Source organism: Chroicocephalus ridibundus, chromosome 11 (genome assembly GCF_963924245.1).
Source record: "Chroicocephalus ridibundus chromosome 11, bChrRid1.1, whole genome shotgun sequence".
Lineage (NCBI taxonomy): Eukaryota > Metazoa > Chordata > Aves > Charadriiformes > Laridae > Chroicocephalus > Chroicocephalus ridibundus.
This window is the reverse complement of record NC_086294.1, coordinates 5,924,643-5,946,734: the sequence shown is the minus strand read 5'-3', so window position 1 is coordinate 5,946,734 and position 22,092 is coordinate 5,924,643. Positions and strand designations below refer to the sequence as shown.

General features: G+C 41.1%; 1 protein-coding gene across 20 annotated transcripts in view; it reads left to right on the top strand.

Annotated features, from left to right (window-relative positions):
• TENM2 (teneurin transmembrane protein 2) overlaps positions 1–22,092 on the top strand; it is a 668,147-nt gene that overhangs the window by 605,899 nt on the left and 40,156 nt on the right. For all 20 annotated transcript variants that reach the window (XM_063349520.1, XM_063349519.1, XM_063349517.1 and 17 more), the window contains 2 exons: positions 8,410–8,556; positions 19,909–20,119. In XM_063349520.1, the coding sequence (XP_063205590.1) occupies positions 8,410–8,556; positions 19,909–20,119 (358 nt within the window). The remainder of the gene's footprint in view (positions 1–8,409; positions 8,557–19,908; positions 20,120–22,092) is intronic.

The following is a 22,092-nucleotide window of genomic DNA, read 5'->3' as shown; positions in this document are numbered from 1 at the left end:
GGACATCCCACGTTTGCAGGACTGGATCTGGCCTCCTGCCTACAGCAGAGCACTTGGTCTCTTGGCATTGCAGAACCTTCTCAGTCTCATGACTACAATTCCCATCAATGCACTCTCCCTTCCTTCTGAAACTCTTTTATATTTGTATCTATATATAAATAGCGCGAATTCTTGGGCTCAGCTGAAGCTCTTTGTGTATACTGAACCTTCTGAGCAGACATGATTTTTTGGTAGTTGATCTGTTTGGTTTCAAGTCTCAGGACAGTGTAGCACAAACTGTCACCCTCTTTCCCCACCCAGCTGTGGGCAGCTCGAAGCGGGGGGTTCACACCAACAGCTGGAGACAGTTAGAGAACTCGTTGGTTGTGCACAAGACGGTGTCTCCCTCCAAGACAGTAATGGGAGCCCAGCGGCTCGAGGCGCTTAAAATGAAGTTGGATAAAACAGGACAATCCCTTGTTAACAAGGCATGGTGCTCTGAAACCCGTGGGGTTTTTTTTCAATCTCAAATTTTTGTGACCTATATTACAACATGAGCTTTCCTCTGTCTTCTTTTTTTTTTGTGTGTGTCTGTGTTTGTATCTTTTTTTTTTTAATAGTTTTTTTTTTTCTCTGGGAAGATGCAAGTGACTTTTCTTAATACTTCCTTTTAATACCAGCAGTTCCCCTTTGTGTGAGGTTTACTTCTCTTCTAAAGAGTCACACATGTTTTTCTCACGTTTTCCTATTTCGTTTGGAAAGCTGGATGTTCTGTGAGTTCCTACCTTTAAATGTGAAAGACGGAAATTGCATAGATACATAGGAAGTACGATTTAGAAGGAAATGCTGTTATGGCTTACATATCCCAGGCAATTTAAGGAACCTTACTTAACTTTCATAATTGTCTGCCTGCGCAAAAAGTATTAGAGTGGAGGAAATCAGGATTCTGGATTCTTGAAACTTACTTCTCATCCTTCCCATTTTTTTAGCCTGTTCAATAAATAAAAGTGTAGCTGGCCCAGTCTTTAGTTTTAACTCAGGCATGGATTCGTCTCCCTCAGCACATCTGCAAGTAGTTATTTATTCCATACGTTCCTTTGTTTGATATCCGGCTTAAAGAAATACTTAGGGTATCTAAAACATTTTAAACAATGTTTTCTCTCAAAAATAACAAGGAAAAAAGAAAGAAGGAGGGAAGCCAGGCAGAGCATCTTGGTGACAAATGCTTCAGTGCCACGGAGAAGCTCCTGCTCGGTGTGAGCACTCTCTGGAACTGCAGGCAGCGCTGCCGTGGTGCTTGAGCAGTGAAATCAGGCTTTTTATTACACTGAAAGGCTGGGTTAATTCTTAACAATTTGTCAATCTGTGTGACTGTCCTGCTTTGAAGACCTGAGCCGGTGCTTCCGGATGGCTCTGGCCTGTCCCTGAGCTCTCCAGACTCACTCAAAGGAGCCTCAGCTTTCACTCAGCCAGTACTATATGGCATTGACGTACGTTCACTTACATCGTTTGGGTTTATTTTGGTTGAAATACTATTTTGTAAAATGTAACTTCTGTGAGCCTACCGTAATACTTTGTGTCTTTTTTTATTTGTATGCCCTTCCTTTGGTTTTAACTAAGCCCTTCAGGCTTTGGAATTGAAGGATTAAAAAATAACAATAGCAAATAAAAAGTGTAATTTTATTTTCAGTGTTGCTAGGTACCTTGTTCTATGTACCTCATTTATTATTTGTTAGATAGCCGTAGGCATACCAGCAACTCACTGAAGGAATGAATAGAAAATATGAAAACAGTGATTATCCTCTAAAATCCAAATTAAACAGGCTATTGTCATTACTGCTTTTAAGTCATTTCTCTATATACTGTAGGTACCTTCATATCCCAGACTACTTTTATTTGCTACAGTTCTGTAGTTAACGGCTGTAATGAGAAGAGAAGGATTTAAACGTGATTTAAACGTAATTTGAATGTTCCTCTTGAAACTCACGTGTATCCTGTGAGCGAGAAAACACGGTGCTGTACAACATACTCTTTACTGCAGGGCATCTTCACCCATAGGACCACCTGGTCCAGCGTAAATTCAAGGTTATGAAAAGGCTCCGCTCTCTGCCAGCGCGCTTTGGATCAGGATGTGTGAAATGGGGTTAGGCAGAAAGATGAACAGGAGCTACGACATTGCAGACCATAGCTGCGCTACGCGTGCACCAAAGCGGGAGAGGTGCGGGGAGCCCGCTCCGCCTGCTTGGAGGTACCGTTTGGACGAGTTTGGGGCATAGATGGCTGATAGACAGCTTTGGGTCAGAAAGACACAGAAGATGTAACCTCTTTATTTACATCGAATTTTCAACGTGCAAAGCGAGTAGAGGCTGTAACCATTGTCCGCTTCTCTAAGTGGTTACGAGATATCCCCTGGAGAGACGTTCCTTTTTTTCCCTCCATCTTTCCTATTCCCCTTTTTCCTTTAATTATACTAAGAGGCTTATACTCAAAGTCTGAAAACTTTAAAAAGAGCATGATTTCTCTAACTTCTCTTTCCCTGGCTCTCCTTTCCCTTCCTTCTTCTCCAGAATGATTTGCCCCACCGTGAGCGGGAATTCTGATGATTATTAAGGTTTAGACTGAAACCACAAATTAATTGGGCAGTGTGTGTTTATGTTTTGATTTACTTAAAATGTTTGTTTTGGAGATTTAAAGTAGTTCATGCGAAGGAAAATCTATATATGCCTGGGTAGCTGGGTACCCGTGTATTTGTATACCTAGAGTTTGTTAGTATCAGTGGAATGAAAAGGAATTTGGTGCAGAATTTACCCCAGATGGGATTACAATTTTTGATGTACTGCCTAGATACTGGAAATTAATTTGCTGAGTTCAAAAATGAATTAATCACCTTACAATTTAATCTCAGAATAATTTCACTGTAGATAAAACCTATGAGTATTCCCTCGTAAATATATCCGGCGCTATCACTTTCTTAGAAACAAGCACTGTCCATATTGATTTCGTTTACTATTCATAATGATTCTGCAGACTTTCTTGTTAAATTCAGCTTTTCATAAATATCTCGTAAGTTTAGAAAATATGAAACTATAGAAATAGATAAAGTTTACATAGGTCTGGAGGGAGCAGTAGACTTAATTTTGCTCACAATGACCTTGGTAACAGCAATGTTTCTTGTTTTCTAGACTCTCTATTTGTTTTTCTGTTGTTATTATGAAACGCACTTTAATTTGTATTGTTACAGCATCTTCTAGGCCCCATCGTGGACTGTGGCAATGTGGAGCTCTACAAACAAATAACAAAATCTCGTATTTTAAACTCATTTTGTCTTTTGGATTATAAGGACTTTCAAACAGGAGCTTTCTTTTCCTATTGTGTCTGACCAAAGGTCTTGAACTTTTTGATCCTTTTTTCGTGAATATTAGTAATGTAGAATAAGATGAATGTAACAATTGCATATATGTAGTAGTAGTTGACTAAATACTCCTTTTCATATTGACGTGTTCTCATATCTCATAGTGTTTTTTTAAATAGTGTCCTGTTCTTCTGATACTACATTATTTACTTAGCATCCATGGTAGATCCTCTTCCTCTTAGTGTTAGGCACAGTCAAGAGAAAGAAATCTAATTCATTCCTAGAAGAAGGAACTCAACTATTTTATGGCAAAGATACCCTCTCATGTTGTTACTGAGCATTCTTTTGTACTGTGTGTCACCTTTCGTTGCAATGTGCTGTGATCATCGCGCATTGGAAGGAACACGCTGAGGAAACGTAAGTGAAGGGCTTTCAAGCACTGAAGGCCAATGCAGGTGTACAGGGGGCAAGTGTCCCCGTGCACTGAAACAGATCAATATGCCAGATCTCTGCTTACTGAATTGTAGAGTTTCAGAGTCGTCTTCAGGTCCTTGTGATCTACAAATCAGGGCTCTCATGCTACTTACTGCTGTAAATGTGGTAGGATATTAACTTGCCAAGAAATGGGCTTTTTTAAACTATGAGCAAGTTCAGAACGTAACAGCCTGTTTGAACAAAGAGAAGCAAGAAACACTGTGAAATCCATTAATGAATTTGTTCTGTTGCTCCAATTTAGTTGGGGAGCTGAAAAAAAGACTAAGAGAGGAAATAAATTCAGGCATTAAACACTAGCCCTGGTGTTGCAGAACTGCACGCGTATAGAGATTGTTCTGTTCGGTGAGAATGCTAAGAAGTGTTTGGGGATCTCACATGTACAAAACGCCACTTTACATCATTCTCTGTTAGATCCAGAGATATAATGCCTTTCTTTTCTCCTTTCCCTTTACTGCTGCTTTCCAGCATTTACGTTACATGAAGCTGGGCATTTTGTCTGTCCGTGGTATGGAGAGGAATGAGTTTTAGTACTCTGATTTTGAAACCTTCTCTTGCTCTGATGGTCCCACACAATGCTAGTGACAGTTTCCTGATGCTGTATCGTAAGAAGTACTGAAATCTTTCTTGCTGTTTCAGTTGTAAATGCGTATGTACCTGCCTTAAAGCTCCCAGTAAGCAGTCCCAGAGACAAGTTGGAGACGGAAAGAGAAGGGAGGCTGCATTAGTGTTTCACCTCTCGCAGCAGCAGCCTGTGCAGAGACATTGCTAGAAGTGTGAGACGCTTGAACTGCTGTTGCCCATACTCTGCCTGTTCTGTGAATAAATAGGTTGTCAATCTAGCACTTTAAACAAGCACTTTCTTCTTTTTTAACCCAGCTTTTTGACATTTTCCATTAAGCATACTGTAATGGAAAAGATGAGTAGAATTTCTCTACGCACCAGGAATAGCAACCTGTCTGCTTAGCACGAAGGGCCCTTTGCTGTGCTGTGGGCTGAGAGCTTCATACCACGGCGGATTACTTCTTAAGGTTAGATGTTGATAGCCCTTCCCTCTGTGACTACCTTACTCTCTCTGTGACTATCTTACTCTGGGAGTGAATTCGTAAGACAGCCAGGCGGTAACACGCTGCTCGGTGAGAGCCGGGACTGCAGGATGAAAGCAAGCTTTAACAAAGCACTTAGTGTTAGGATATGCTCCGTACAGTGTGCGTTTCCAGCAAAGAGCACGTGGCCGGCTGTGAGCACAGGGCATTTGCTGAGGCTCCAAGGGCTCCTCAGTCAGGCACTTTGTGACCTTGTCCACTGTCAAAACCCATCGAAGTGCGTTGAAGCCCCTTAGCCATGTGCAGATGCTTTGTGTTCAGAGGATCTTCGTCTGTACTAATCACTGCACACGTGCACATGGAGGAAGCTTTAAACAGAGAGATTCAGTGCGCTGCCTAAATATCAACTTTTTTGTAAGAAAACTTGTTATTAATAGGTCATAATGGAGCTCTGATGTCTAGTTGGTCAACAAGCTGTTAGAACAAATTTTGGTCTAATAGACTATAATACTATGTAAATATTTCCTTGAGGAAAGACAGGCATAAACAGAAATGCACATATGCACATGCACAGGTACAGAAACACATGTAACCATGCAAAATATCTAAACAGTTGTCCATACTTAAAGCTGTTTTGAAAGTTAATACATCATTAATTTAATAGGCCTTTTAAGGAAGACGTTATTGTCAAAGTACTTGGATCTTACTGTCATCTACTGCTGGTTTTTTCCCTTCCCTCTGATATTTATGTTATTGAAACATGAAGTCTGTCTCTGGAAGGCCGCAGTTAAATAAACTCTGTAGAGGTGGCATCGAGTTTCCTAGCAACATCATGTCTATACCAGTGATGCTTGCCGCTCTCCTTAAGCTAAAAGCAAAGTCATGTCCATTAATCCCCAGCTGCACGTAAAACTTTTCAGAGATTTTGCTAGTTCCCTACTGTTCATGTTTTCATCTTGCTCATATGCTGCAAAGCAAACTGCTTCGGTGATTTAATTCTCTTCAGTGCCTCAGTATAAAGCCAACTGTGTGTGTATATTCACAATCGCTATTTGTTTTTCATTTAAAACAAATAATTTGTCATACAGAACGATGCTTCCCCTCAAGCATTATTATTCAAACAACCTGACAAATGAAAGAGATAAAATAAATGCCTTGAAAATATATTACCTGTGCTGCAAAGTAAGTGCAATTCTTTATAGCTAAGATATGTAATGCAAAAATAACCTTATATTTACATGAAAGGGGCACCGTATTTTTTTACTACAGAACAGCATTGAAATAAAACTGTGAGGGCTTGTTCCTATCTGCTGATAGCTTTCTCTGTAAAACAAACTGAATGGTCTTGGCCCTGTTGACAGAGGTCGGGTGTCTTACTCCACTGTGCCAGTGCTAGAAGTGATGAAGGTGCAGGCACCTTGGTAGGACAATGCACAGAAACTTTGGTTGCTGTTGTCTATAAAGAACCTTTTCTGTGGGACAGCTGAGGTCCCAAAGGTCTCAGTGCAGCACCTTCCACAGGACCAGCGTTCTTTCTTTTTTAAAAAAAAATAGGTAAGGAAACTATCAGAATTACCTTGAAAATTAATGTGTCTGTAGACTACTTAGTCCTATTAGAATTTAATTAATCACTATGAATGTATCAGGTAACAACCCAACGAGGAAGAGTAAATGTGAATGCTTGCGTATTGCGATACCGGTTGTGTGAGTGCCCGGGATACAAGGCAGCTCGCTTTTCCGCACGGAAAGCTCCTGCAGCAGCGTGAAAACCAGGGTGGGGTCAGTGGAACTTCTCTCTAACATCACCTGGCTACAGCGAAGGCGGCTGGGCCGAGTTAGGAGGAGACACAAACTCAGAGCTGTGGCTTTCTGACCGGGTTTATAGAAACACACAGGCAGTCTAAATTCGGGATTTCTGGAAGGCTATTCAACCTTTCAGCACTTAAATGAAAGCTGTGCTAGTTTGACAGTTGCTCCATTCCCGGTCACCTGCAGAGGCCAAGGGGCACAAAGGCGACTTACTGTCATCTTGGTCTTTCTCCAGCGCTGCACGTGTGAAGTGGTGCTGCTCAGGCAAAGCAAACATATTTATTTGCTTTCAGGATATTTCCCACTGCTGACTTCCTCACTTACAGCTGGTGAAGAGAGTATCCACACTCCAGTAGGGTGCCCATTAGTTCCTTGGTGCTCTTAAAATGCCTGGGGGAGCGAGCGGAGTATTTAATTAATAGTCACAGCTTGGGGTCACGGTGGCTGATGCAAAGGACTAACCCAGCAAGTCGATGAGACCTCAAAGGGCTGCAGCGGATCCCTGCAGATTTTAATGCCGACAGTGACCCATCGCTGCCAGTGGAGGGGAAAATGAGAGGGAGTGAAGCTTTGTGAGCTGTTTGGAGGTTAAATTTTCTGCCCAAGATCAACAGCAATGAAATTAATTATTCCATGTTCTCTGGTGACTGTAGAGATGGCAGGATTAGGCTGTATTTCCAACCCAAAGGAGAGAGCTTGTGAATGGTTGGGATGCAACACCTGCTGTCAGCGTGGCAACACAGCCTTCTCCTCCTGCTCAGACTGATGGAAAGGTGCTGCCAGAGGTCTGCTGCAGGACTCTCCAATCTTCTTTCGCCTCCGCAGACAAATAGGCACGCTTGCGTGGATTGGATGTTGATGGATTGGATTGTATATGCTAAGGCTCCAAGCACCTTACAGGGTGGAATTTGTTTTTCTTACCTTTTTTCATAATGAATATCCAGTAAGTTACAGTATTGCCTCCTGAGACTCATTTAGTTTCAGGAGAAAGCGGTGGAGCTCTATTATCTATGGACACTTTATTAGAATATACAAGCACCCTAGCAAATTAATATTTTTGTTCCTAATTTAGCTCTTGCTATACAATAGGTCACATCGTATCCGTAGTCCACTCAAAACATACAGCTTTTGTGGGATATCTCTTCTAACGTATCTTTCAGAAAGCATGAAATGCTACATCATAATACAAGTAAACTTAGGGAAGTAAACTTAGTGTTAAATAAGTAGGTCTGCTAAAGTGACTGTTGAAGACGGAAAATATTTTCAAAGCTATTTATAGAAACTTTGTGTTTAGAGAAGCTTTGGAGAATTATGCAGCACACTGTAAAAGGGACTCTGAACATTGACATGCTTGTTGCAGAAGCCATTCTCCTTCATATAGGTGTATGCACATACAGCGGGAAAAATAAGAGGCTGTGATCTTCTGTCAGCACACTCTTATTTCTGTCTACTGCCTTTAACTCAAGATCTCAACCTTTACAGGGTTCTTAAAGCATACTGTGGCTGATGGTAGGACTCCTCCTCTTTTGGCTTGAGTTAAATCCCCGTTTCTCTGAGGCATCCCCTTTCTTTACCCTCCCTCTCATCCCAGGGCTGTGGCTCTGGGCCAGGAGAGCGTTTGTCCCGCCAGCAGGAACAAGCCTTTTTGTCTGCACAGTAATATTGTCAGAAGTCTGAGTGGCAGTGTGAATGAGTGTGGCTTGTACTTACCTTCTCCATTTCTTCAACCAGATGGCTGCCCTGATTTGTGCAATGGCAACGGGAGATGCACGCTGGGTCAGAACAGCTGGCAGTGTGTCTGCCAGACCGGCTGGAGGGGGCCTGGATGCAACGTTGCCATGGAAACCGCCTGTGCCGATAACAAGGATAATGAGGGAGGTGAGCAAAAAGTCTTTCAATTCCCAGTCCCGAAAGAACAGAGGGTTATACACGCTTTCCTCGAGAGTCATTTTCCTTCAGAAAGACTTAGGCTGTCATTGTTGTCAAGTGGTGGTGGTGTTACATTTCTTTTGAAACCATTGAGGCTGGGCGAGCTGTGGCCTTGTGGAGAGATGTGGTGACCCACAACGCCTGCCTTGGGAGCGGGCAGGCAGACTCGGTCCCACCCCACATCCCACCGAAGCCCGCGGTGGAGAGCATGGCTCAGCGGACCAGAACTTTTTCCTGTGGGCTCTTGGCGCGTGTGACTTGCCAAAGAACTTACTGCGCCTGTGTGCACAAGCATAGCGGCTGATTGAGGAGGATATTTAGCAACGTTTTTCCTGCTCTGCGCTAGAGGACAGGGTCACGCTCTCGTGTACACAGCCTGTGTAAGTGGCTGTAGCTTGCTGTCGTATCGCACAGTTCACGTGCCAGGCTGAGTGAGGTGCACTGAACAGTCATATGCGGTAAGGTTTTGACCTCCCGGTTCAGTTTTCTCACTGCTTTATCAGGCGTATCCCTATTAAATATAGGATGTGTGTTCTGTGTTTACCTTCAAAGATGGCTTTAGTTTATGTCATTTTATAGAGCCTTCCATGGTGGATTAGGCTATGCTGGGCTGAAAGCATTTCTGGGAAGTTGTGCCATCTAAATAAGATTGCTTCATCTATCTCCTTCATTTGAAGAAGCTTTCTTATGCCTTCCGTTACAGTAAGGTCATGTAGATCCTTTTTCACATGCTTCTGCTCTTCATTAAAAGTCATCAAACATCAGACACGGCTTTCTTCCTTGAGACTTGTTCACTTTTCTTTGGCCAATAATTAATCTAAAGAGCACATCTGTTGTTTGTTGATGAATAAATGTTTTATTCGTGGTATTTCCTAAAACTGCAAAGAAGCGTTTGGTTTATTTGAAAGGCTGCTTCTAGGGTAAAACTGTCATTAAAATCAGTGCTTTAATTTTATATAAAATTTCAGGGTGTAGAAATTGTCTGTAAGTCCCAAACTGAGGAATAGGTGTATTTGATTTTGATTACGTGATATTAACCACATCTGAATATCATCTGCTAGTTTTAAGCTGTAAATCCTTTGTTAATTCCTTGGTTTTACTGATCCCTGAGATCAGTGCTTAGAGAAATATTTTAGAAGAGATAGAGCTGATTCAATTTCAGAAAACTGGAATTTACTTTATAACCGTTGCTGAATTGTAAAGAGCAGAATCTAATGGCCAAATTACATTAGTTGGCCTTTAACTACACAAAAACCCCCTCTAAACCTGTGTTAAGATGCAATGTAAGAAACTAAAAGGTGAAGTGCTCAGGTTTGCAGTTTTTACAGGCTTTGAAGGTTATAAAGGAAAATTTGAAAATGGGTGTATCATCAGATTTTCCTCAAAACAAGGCATGAGTTTGGAAAACATTATTCGAAATGCTGGAATAAGATGTTCACTTACTTATCCAAGACAATATTCTGCACTTGTAAAACAGACAGGCAAACAGGGAAAAAAATGACCAGTGAAACCAGTCACCTGTTCATCCCAATTTAAAATTGCAAAATTCTAAAACTTAATTCCTGGAAGGCCAATGGCAGTTCATTGAAGTCAAAAATACATAGAATAAATATGCCATGCGATGGACATATAATATTAATCAGCATTACCATGCAAGGTGCATAGTTTCTGGTTTACCATAGTGGCACCTGAAAGAAAAAGAAAGACTAAGAGGAGATCTCTTCAGACGTTCTCAACGCTTCCAGGTTAAGTCCAATTTTCCAAAGGCAGAGCGATTGCTGCCCATTGCTTCTTGTGGAAGTGTAGGTAGTTTGTAAATCTATGGCTGTCCCAAGGTCTAAACAACCCGAGAAGTCCATCTGACCTGCACATTTTCACATGGGGGTTCTGTGATAAAGGCAAGTTTTTCTATAAGGGAGCTGAGGTGATACTCAGCCCCTGTTCAGCTACCTGTTTCTCCACATAATTGCAAGGTCTATTTGAGAAGCCCAAGAGAACAAACCCTTTGACTCAGCCACGCTGTGTTTTGTCCATGGCGCAGGTGGCACAGGCTGAGTTACCCACAGGCTGTGTGGCACCGCAGGACTCTTCTGTCGCTCTCACGCCTTAGTGATTTTTGCTGTTTCAGTTTGATTATATTGTGGATTTCAGATTTCTTGGAGATGGCACAGGGTCCTTTCCAATATGTGCAGTAAGGACAGAGTCATAGAATCATAGAATCTTCATGGTTGGAAAGGACCTTCGAGATCATCGAGTCCAACCATACACACACAAAAAAACCCCCTACAATCTCTGTCACTAGAGCATGCCCTGAAGCACCAAATCTACATGTTTCTTAAATACCTCTAGGGATGGTGCCTCAACCACCTCCCTGGGCAGGCTGTTCCAGTGCCTGACCACTCTTGCAGTAAAGTAAGTCTTGCCAATATCTGATCTAAACCTCCCCTGCCGCAGCTTCAGACCATTTCCTCTGGTCCTGTCATTATTCACCTGGGAGAAGAGGCCAACACCCACCTCTCTACACCCTCCTTTCAGGTAGTTGTAGAGGGCAATGAGGTCTCCCCTCAGCCTCCTCTTCTCCAAGCTAAACATGCCCAGCTCCCTCAGTCTCTCCTCACATGACCTGGTCCCCAGACCCCTCACCAGCTCGGTAGCTCTCAATTGTCAGTCACAAGAGCTACAACAAATCTCAAAACTGAACATAACATTAATCACTTAATACTTAGTATCTAAAAGTGCAGTTCTGCCTTTGCCTTAAGCTGTGCTACTCTTTATGTGCCTGGTTCACTACCCATCTGGCCAGGAACGCGTCCTGTGACCTGTATGTTCATTAATGCTGGCACAGGGGAGACCTCAGGAGCGTGCAGGAATGGAGAGGAAGGAAGGGATGTGTGCTGTGTGCTTCAAGGTACACCTTAATGTAATTGTGACTGTGTATAGAAAGGAACAGATAAAATTAAGTTTTCTCATTAAACAAAGCTGAAAACTGTACTATGGGAATCAATGTTAAAGATTCAGCTGGTTACCAGAACCTCAAGTTTCACATCAAGCGCAAGATTATTGGAAGTTAAAGCAATCATCTCTCCTCCCAGTCACTCTTTTCTTTTGAAACTTAACCGAGTTTATTTGCAGCACGATGTTGAACTCATTTGCTGCTCCATTAACAGTATTGCTCTGTTAACATAAGCAAGTAGCTCTGGAGTAGTACTGAAGACACAAGCTGTTCTTTCGAAAGACAGTAGGGTAGCTAAAAATACAATTTTTTTGTCTAAATGAGATCCTTGTTTGGACAGCTGAACCTCCTTCCTTTTCCATCCATCTAGTCGTGTTTTTAAAATAGAGTTGCTTCAGCGTGTCACTGAACTGCAGCAATCATTTTCTGTCTTCCATTGTTCCCCGTGCAGCAACAGTTTTAACATATTTTGGTGCTCTTTCACTGTTCAGCCATTCTTATTGCAATTGTATCTCACAATCAGATTCAAAGGCCTTGGGCCAAGTCTTCATTTCATGGATGTCAAGAAGAGCATTGCCACTGACTCCAAAGGGATTCCCATTTTTCCTGTTTTGTCTTATTATCTGCCACAATGCAAACTCCATACCATAGTTCAAAAAGAGAAAAATGAAAGATTATACTTAATATTTTCTTTCCATTTTAGATGAATGCCCTTTAGTTGCTTTATTCCTAGAAGAGGCAGATGTGTCCCTGTCTTGTCGAGACTTAGGAATCTTCATTTCAAATGAGACGTGGGTGTGTATTACTCACATAAATAAAAGAGGATTCCAGAGCAGAGAGAGGAGAGAGCGTCCAGAGCTGTTTTCTCCTCTTAGAGCTGCTCAGGTGGGGCCGTGCCTGACCCCGGCTAGCACTGGCACGTTCACCTCTAGTTCTCCTTACCGTCACAAGCCAAATCTAGATATGGGCTTAACTGGGTCTTCGGTATGAACCTCTCTAGGGTGGCTGTGGTGCATAGGCCACTCTGCTGAAAAAGCTTGAAAGTCTCTTATTTAATTAGTTGTTTGTCTATTTATTTCTCTCTCTCTCTATTTATTTATTTATTTTTAAGGTGGAAGCCTAACTGAGAGGTAAAGGTTTTCTGGCATTGACTCACTTTCAAGATCTTTTTTAATTGGAAAATGCTTCTGTTTTCCAAAACATGTTTGGATTACATAATTTACTCACTGCGGACACTTCTAAATCTAATCCCTTTCTTTAATCACTCCCTCAGTAGTCTAATAGTTATTAGGCATCTTTGGGAGGGATTAGAAATAGCTTTATTTTAAGACCTATAATTGTGATTACAATGTATAATCCCCCCAATAGACATGTATAACTCATTTTATTCACCATGGATTTATTTTAGGAAATTACGGGATTAGAAATGGTATTTTCAGGAATGAGAGAAGGTACGTTACTTTATAAGTTCATATTTCTTTTGACATATTGCATAAGGAAATGGCTACAGTGGCTAGTTATACCCATCTTTTTACAGTAAATATTTTATAATAATTTGCTTGTTACTAAATTGGAAAATGTTTTTATTATCTTGGAACAGTCTTCATAAATTGTGTATGTTTAACTAGATTTCACCTTAGACCTTACAGACCTCCAAGTAAAATGGACAACGTAATGCATAGCAAAAATCGTATTTCTTCTCTAAAGAATAGTTTCACTAGATGTTGGATGCAGCTGATGCCAGGAGCTCATGTTGGAGGGGCCTTTGTCCTGAGCTCAGTGGGGTAATTTGGGGGAGATATTTAAGAACTCTGGCCTCTGCAGAAGCAGCCCTGTCAGGAGCCCCCTATCACCCACTGGGGTTGCTCCTTCTAGGCTTTTCTTTTCCTTCTTTCTCTCTTCTCCCACCTTTTGAATCCTTTCAAATTTACTTTCTCATGTTTTTATAGTTTTTATCAACAATACAGTTAAACGATGTAATCTCAGAGAAAGAAGAACAGAAAAGAACCAAAATTTTGGTCAGTCGGTTTATTTCAGATTTGATCAGGAGGCAGAGGGCAGGTACATGCGGGTTAAAAAAAAAAAAGAAAAGCTTAAATGCAATCATTGCTTACATCACTTCACAGATCACTTTTTTCCTCAAAATGTGATTGTGTGTGGAGGGAAAGGAAGCAACCTGTAGCAGTATAGAATACTAAGCTAAATAGAATGAGGAATCCCGTGTTTGTTATGCAAAGTGGGACATTATTTTTAAAATACGTTTTAATTTATTTCCAGTTGGCTTTTCACAGAGAGTTGTGCATATCTCAGAAGGCAAATTTTGCCCTTCAGTTTGTTACTATATAGCTGTAACCTCACCAAGAAATACAGTTGGCAGTAATTCTGTTTGGCACAATACATTAAAGATAATGAATGAGAGAAAGCCAGCTATCTGCTCCGGTACGAATTCTCTTCAACACATGAGAAAAATACATTTCTAGAGAAGTTCACTGTCAGGACAGTGCACTTGACTGATTGAAAGGCTGTTTATTTGAGTTGTCTTAGAAAACTCATCTCTGAAATTAGACTGAAAGAAAATAGAAAGAAAAGAGAAGTGTCTTCCTGCAATAAACATTTAGAAAAAAATTGCTTTTAGAAAATTACAAATCCAGAGACTTGATAATGCATCAGGCTCGTGACATTTAAGATAATACAAGTATTTCACAGCACAAAAGCAAATCATGTAATTTAGCTTGCCTCAACAAGCATTGCCTCAGCAGGGGTCTCTAATTCAGCACAGACAAAAGATTTTATGAAGTTCTCAATATAAATACCCAGAATACTCTCGGCGCAGAAAATACCTTCCCAGAGCCTGTACAATAGTCAGTTTTAGAACATTAAATGTAATGAGTAGTTGAAATCTATTGTGGATGGGAGCCAGAGTGAGTTATGTAGGCTCGAGTATAAAATCTGCATCAAAACTAGACATTATGTAAGTTTGACAAGAGCTAATGAGCGTGCGTCTATGTGATTTTGTTAAAACTTCATGTCAGCCTCTAATCGCCTTTACGCACATTAGCCAGCTTATCCTTACACTGTCCCTCACGGGACGTGTTACTACAATAACACGCTCTTACAACCCATGGAGAAGAGAAAGCAAGAAATTCACCGACTGCAAATTCGTGGTTTGAAAAGCCACTGGTTGCTGCACGGGTATCCGTGTGCACACTGGAACTAAATGAGCATGGTCGTGTTTAAGATTGTTTTCATTTTGGAGGCCTCGTGGTCATCTCTGCTCTAAGCGATGTGAGATTTGAAGTCGGGGCATCAGTAATCCACCAGTACTCACAGGGTGTGAAGGACCTTCGCGCGCTCGGTGTGTAGCTGGAGCTACACCTGCAGTGGCTTCTTCCAGCTGGTGCTTGTAGCTGAGGGTCTTCCTGCCTACCAGAGCCCTGGGCAGCACACGGATCCCCGGTGGGCAAGTGAAGTGGGGCTCTTGCTCTACCCATGTCATATTCCAGGGTACTTCAAAACCTCATTAAGGAGCTTTGCGGGTATTCGTAGGCACGCCCAGCTTACACAGAAGCCAGGTTTATTCTGCTTTACCACAATTTGGGATTTACAGTCCAGCTTTCCCTCAAAGTTAACTTTATGGTTCTGAAGATACTGTTGTGCTCACAGTTTGTTACAAAAGCCAGTGGTATAATCCTGACAGTTTACGGAGAGGCTTTCCAGTTTGGCTAACTGAGGAACAGGGCTGGAACAGGACAAGAAGCGTTTCCTTTCTTGTTAGCGCCAGGAACTTCTGCGGAATTATTTTGAATGATGTATGCCAACGTAGCTAACAGTAATCAGATCAAGCTACAAACGTGAAAATTTGGGTTAAATATTAGCTAAAACTTCCTGGTAATAAGATGTACTGGGCTGTGGAATAGCCTGGCTGTGGAAACAGTTCTGCATGCAATTTTAGAGCTCAATTAAAATATTTCTGTGTTGGCAGAGAGAAGGCCTACTCTTTTGATAATCTGATAGAGCATCTCTAATTCTTTCACCTTGGGTATATTAATACTACACATAATTAAAATCGGATCATGATAAATTAACTAATTTGCCCTTAGAGTGATCAAAGGCCCTTTTGCCCTCAGGGCTCATAGTAGCTGCTGTTCCCCCCCCTCCCCGCCCTCACCTCCATTTTAATCATCAGTCTGAAATGTTTATTGGAAAAAGAAAAATTTCCAGGAATTACGGTCTGAAAGTCACCAGCTCCTGAAGCTAGTGAAGTGTAAGGATGCCCTCTACTGAGCGTGGGCTCAGAAGTTTTGTTTTGGAAACAAAATTGTCCCCTGCTGGGTACAGAAAGCGTTTTCTCGAGCGCCTGGATGTCAGGTCAAAGTTGACTCGTTCTAACGTGCATCATGAATTGAACCTGAAGCACAACCTTCAAGTATTTGAAGAAGAGTGGAAATTAAAGATAATTTACGTGTAGTAATTTAAAAAAAAAAACAAACGCAAACCAATAGCTCAAGCATCAACTTTCCAAAGAAAGGTGTAGCACAATTCTGGAATCCAGTCACCTGCACGTAGGGAGAAGTATATTCAGTGGTAAAGGAAAACTGATTATGAGAGGTTCTAAATGGGTTAGCAGTAAAACATACCACTATTTCTACTGAGTGCTTTTTAGGCCTTGTAATCATGTTCAAGGGGAACACGGTAATAATGCCATCTTAAAATATGGCGTACACAAGTAGATCATTTTACTTACATGCAATACTTTACAATTTTCTTTTTGCTGTATAGTTAAGTTTGCCAAAAAGCTTGTGGAACAGTTTATGGAAGGTCAAGAAATGTGTATCCATTAGCAGAAATGAAGCATTCAAGAGGAACACCACGTCACTTGATTTGGTTTTGAAAAGAATTGGGAATTCAGAAGAACTGCAAACCGCAATGGAGAGCTAGTCCTGTGCTGCCAGTTTAAATCAGATCCATGTTTGCTAGTTCTTTCTTCGCAGTTAAGGCCAAGTCAGGACTTCTTTTGGTCTCATATCGTTGGAGGAGGTTCAGCGCCATCTGAAGTCCCTCCACCGCCTCCTCCCCTCAGCGTACAGAGTCTCAGAGAGCTGCGAACTGGCCGCTTGAAACTCAGATGTGTGTGCTATGAAAAGCAGCAGTATCTTGGTGAAGCTAATGGTGGGGGGTTTGTCATTGAATTAACCATATAAATAATTCAGCGTGCCTGAGGAAATCTGGAAGACAAGCTCTGAAATATATATTAAAAAACAAAGTACTGAATTCTAATTAAAACTCGTGCTTATGGCAGAGTTTTCTCTTACAGAAGGTACGTTTTTCTAGCCCTTGTTTTAATCAACTGAGTCTAATGCAACTAATGGATTCTGTAACAATTGACTTCATATGCCGTGTTACAATATGGCTGGAGAAAGGGGCTGAGAGAAACCTCATGAAGTGCAAGGTCCTGCACCGGGGGAGGAACAACCGCAGGCACAAATGTGTGCTGGGAAACACTTTTTTATTGTGAGGGTGACGGAGCGCTGGAGCAGGTTGTGGAGTCTCCACCCTTGGAGATATTCAAAAGCTGTCTGGGCATGGTCCTGGGCTTTTGGTAGCCTTGCTCGAGCAGGGGGGTTGGACCAGATGACCTCCAGAGGGCCTTGCCAGCCTCAGCCATTCTGTGATAGTCCATCCGGATAGCAAATTAGGCAAACGCGTACTAGAAACAAATATATTCTGACAGTAATCAATACTCCTTCGTACATAGAGTCGGAGATTTCAGAGCAACTAGGTAAATTAATAGCAGCAATGCAACTATAGCAAGAAGGTAAATAATAGCAGCGATGCAGCTACGAGTGCAAACGGTATTGCGGTGTATAAGCCTGTGACAGCAAACAGCAGTGCTCAGGTTCTGGCTGCGTGTGCTGAACAGATCCGTACCTCAGTTCTGGTGTTGCAACAAGCTGGATCAACTAGTTTGCATATGGTAAAAATATCTTAATTCCTGAATCCTGCCATCTGGGAATAAATTAGTGTGGGGAAATATAGCCATATATTATAAGTAATAGTCTTCCAAACAAGTAAATCGTGTATATTTATGTTAAGGTGTATGCCTGTCTTTTCTAAATACTCTTGTAAGCATCTCTGAAAGTATGCAAGTCTGAATTCACATAACCGCACAAAAACCTTCCTACATGAAAGGAATCGTACACGGGTTTCTCCCTGGTATTGAGTTGGAGATGTTTCTGGCCTCCCAGGTCCTGAACTGGCAATTCAGAGCAGTTTGATTGCCTGCTTGATTGTTTGTGAGATAACGGTGAGATTGGCAGTGACAGGGTAATTTACTGAAGATTGCGATGTCAGACTATATCCATGGGGGCTTGCGAGCATAAAGCTGTGATTCGCATGACTGACAGGATGCTGACGGATTGATATGCCAATTGAAAGTTCATGGTGTCATCAGGAGGGTTTGGTCACAGCATCCCATAATCTGCTGCATGATGAGGTCGTTACAGACGTGACATACCCTCACCCCTAATAACGGGTATAGCACAAATACGGTGCAGCTTGAACAGGTAAATGTAAATTTGTCAAAGGGGAGTAATTTCTATCCTGTGTTTTGCTTCTGTTATTTCTAATGTGTTGATAGGATTCTCCTGACTGGTGGTCATCGGAGTAAAAGGACTGAGCGGACTAAGCAGTGGGCGGCTTTATGTTCATAGCTGTAGAGGTGTCACAAACCAAGAAAGAACGCAGAATGCTGAGAAGAAGTTCTCGGCGCTTAATAGGAAAACTGCCTTGAGTTATAATCTGAAGCTAAAATTGTCCATACAATGATGACATAAACTGGGTGGAAAATGGACTCCAGTAAAAAACAAAATTCCTGCTGCCGCATTGGAAAGGATTTCAAGATCAATGGAGCTCTTAATGTGAATGGGCGACAGCCCTTAACGCAATGTATAGCTCTGCCAACGAGGTAGTTCGTCTGACTTAAATTTCCTTAGAGGGCTGAATGAAACATTGTCAGCATACCTTGGCAATTTTGTTCTCAAAACAGAAACAGTCGTTTCAGGCACACGCAATCCGTTGGAAATACAAGGCTAATCGTAAAATAGGAAAGCTTTCTATAGGCTTAGGTTTCGGTTTGGGTTGGGTTTTCTCTTGTTTTTGTTGTCGTCTTTCCAGTTACTGTGGGGTAACGGTGTAGGGTACTGCCGGTCTGTTGTGCATGTGAAAAACTTGAAAATACATGAGTCGTGATCTTGCTCTGAGGTGCTTTTGTCAGCCGACCTACTGGAACGTTCTGTCTTGTGTGTGATGCTCCGTATGTGCCCAGGCCATATTTGTATTCAAAAATCTGATTAATATGCCTTCGGGAGTCTCTGAAAGTTTACAGACCTAAGTAGATTGCAGACTGAACGCCTGATTCTGCCCAGAGTAGATGAAAAAATGTTTCTAACTTGTTAGAGGTTATAATATTTTGAAGTAAATGGTTATTAATTTCTAAATTACAGTAAAACTCCATTGAGAGAACGTATGTCACTTACATGATGAGAGCAAAGGAAAGGATGATGCTAGAAGTTGTTACTCTATGTGCTAAAAGTATTCAGTTGTGATTTATCTAAGTATACAGATCAGTCTCACCATTGAGGATTCCTTTTTAATTTCTGGTATTTAAATTCTATTTAAAAAAAAAAAACAACTTATGAAACATTCTTGATGGACAACCTAATATGTAATATGACAACTGAACCCACCAGCTTTGTGAGTGACCCATCCTTATCCAAGCATGACAACAAGTTTGGATTCAGATATTTATGGGAGCTGGGAGTTCCAGCAGCATTTCCCTATTAATTGCCAAAATGGGTACAATGTAGTTTTTATTTTACTTAGGTAATGACAACTTACTCTGTCACCCCCATCTCCTTCTCTCGTATCCCCAGGACAAATGAAACTCTTACAGCTCAGCAAGGAAATGTAAAGACTTTGTAAAACAAACAGTTGAAAAGATTTTGGGGAAAAAAAAACAACTGCAAAACAAACAGAAAACCTAAGCCAAAAATTCTGTACTCCTTCCACTATTCCTTCTTCCTGATTTCAGCCCTTAACAGATTTCTTTGGGATTGATTCTCATCTAAAACAGGCGTAAATTAATTGTGGCAGTAATGGTGTTTAAGCGGTGTACTTGAGAAAGTCTCATCCTCGTTGCATTATTGGTTCACTTGCCAGTTTTATGGCGTAGAGCTGTTACGAAGAATAAGCATTAACATTTTTTCCCCAGGGCCTTAAGACGTCCGTTGGATATTATTGCTTGATAGCACTGTGCAGCCGGCTGAGTCTCGATGATTCTTACCTTTCAGATGGCTTGGTTGACTGCCTAGACCCAGACTGCTGCCTCCAGTCTACTTGTCAAAATAGCCTGCTGTGCCGGGGTTCTCGTGATCCTCTTGACATCATTCAACAGAGCCATTCTGGTTCCCCAGCTGTGAAGTCATTCTATGATCGAATCAAGCTCTTAGTGGGGAAGGACAGCACTCATATCATCCCAGGAGAGAATCCCTTCAACAGCAGGTAGCGGCTATAAATATGACGCTGTGTCTGTGCAGTTGCATTGTATGGGAAGATTTCTCTCAGAGACTTTATTCATGTTTTAACATGAGATGCTGCTTTCAGGTGCTTCACGTGTCTCCGTCTCAGGCATCGTTCCCACACAGCACTCTGCTGTAATGTATGATGTGACCTTTATTTTATAATACTGAGGTTTAATAGCATTTTAACATAACCTAGAAGAGGTTCCTCCCACTGAGCAGGAGCTTCTGAGGTTTATCTTCTATGAAGACTGCGATCTAGAACCAGGGAAAAAACAAACTAGTTTCCAGTTAGAAAAAGATTGCATTTTATTTACTGCCGCTAACCCAAGTTTCAATAATGAAATAACATTTCAAATTATTTTTAAAATACATTAACTTATGGGTTTTTATTGTTTATTCCTTATCTAAAACTGTTTTATTTGCTGTTTTACTTGCATCACCAATACATCTGTCTAGGTTTTCATTTTCTTTTTCTATGTCTGTTCTCCCTGTGATTATTAATTATATATTTACGATTAATCTAAAAGCCAGCACATCATTCATTGATATTTGATGCCATTGGACACTTCCGAGAAGAGCGGTTCTATTTATCAATATTACTCAAATATGTCTTCATGGAACGATGCTAAGAAATTGATGAATATGTTAATTATTTTCATATTGCCAAAGTTAAAACTGAAGAAAGAACTTGATTTGAGATAATGCCCAAAAGATTGGACTTCATTACAAGAAACTGTTTTCAGGCAGGAGTTCACTATAGGCTTACTGGGTGATGTAGAGCAAGTCCCTAGAGATTTGTCTGTAAGATGAGGATCATAATGTTTCTGGATACACCAGGCAGGTCCCCATTGCATTCATTCCTATGATGTTCAAATAGCACGATAATTGCTATATCCTATCCGAAAAGCCCTGTTCTATAAAATACACACTTTAGTCTAGTCTATAAAATACTCTATGCATATACACACATGGAGTTGTTTGGAAAAATGGAAGAGAATTGCTCTGTTTTCATCTAAATTTGTTGTGATTTTTTTTTTTTCTCATCAGTTCTGTAAAAAGAAAACGGGGGAAATCTTGCCGTTTTCTGCAATGTTGCATGAAAAGGAAAACAAGACGAGAGAAGCTTACTAATTCATGAGGCTGAATAATTGGTCCGAAAAGGAATACAGGCTACAGCATAAAAAGCATAGAGTCCCGGGGGTGGTTGGTACGTGCTGCTCTGTGTATGGTACAGTCAGCAAAGTTTCCTGGAGTGAAAACAAGCAAACAGTTTCCTGTTATATATTGTATGCTAACCAGTGCTGGAGCTGTTGCCTCATTAAGTCCCCCGGAATGAAAATTAGTGTATTCCCTCTATCTGTATTTCACTACCATCTGATAATGTTTAGTTGTGTTATTAACATGATCCAACACTTTATTCCTAGATCTTGATGTATCTTAAAAAAGCAGGTGATTGTCATTCCAACTTTCTAGACAAGTATAGTGATAACGCAGACATTCTTGCACCATCCAAGGAATTTTAGAAATTATATTAGAAATAACCAAGTTGTTTACGGATGGATATGGGTTGGAGTCTTCAAAACAGTCTAAGAGCTCTAGACTAAGTGGGAGCTGGGCACTTCAGTCCTGAGGCTCCTTTGACACACTCTCATTTCAAATTTTAGATTTTTATTTAAAAAATATGTTTTCTAAGGTTCCTCGTGGCAGGAGTCTTAGTTCTGTTTTATTCAGCTGACGTGTGTTGCGTATTTCAACGTATCTTTGCAAGTGGCGTATTAATGACATTTTAAAATTGGCCTTAGCCTCTAAGTTGTGAAGGTGCTGTTGAGAATTCTGCAGCCCAGCTGTTAATTTTGGTACCAATTTTAGGCAAATCTAATGTCTAGTGTCAAATTGAAAGCTTTAAAAATAAAGTTTTTGACTTTTTAAAAGTGTCGCAGGGTTAGACTCCAA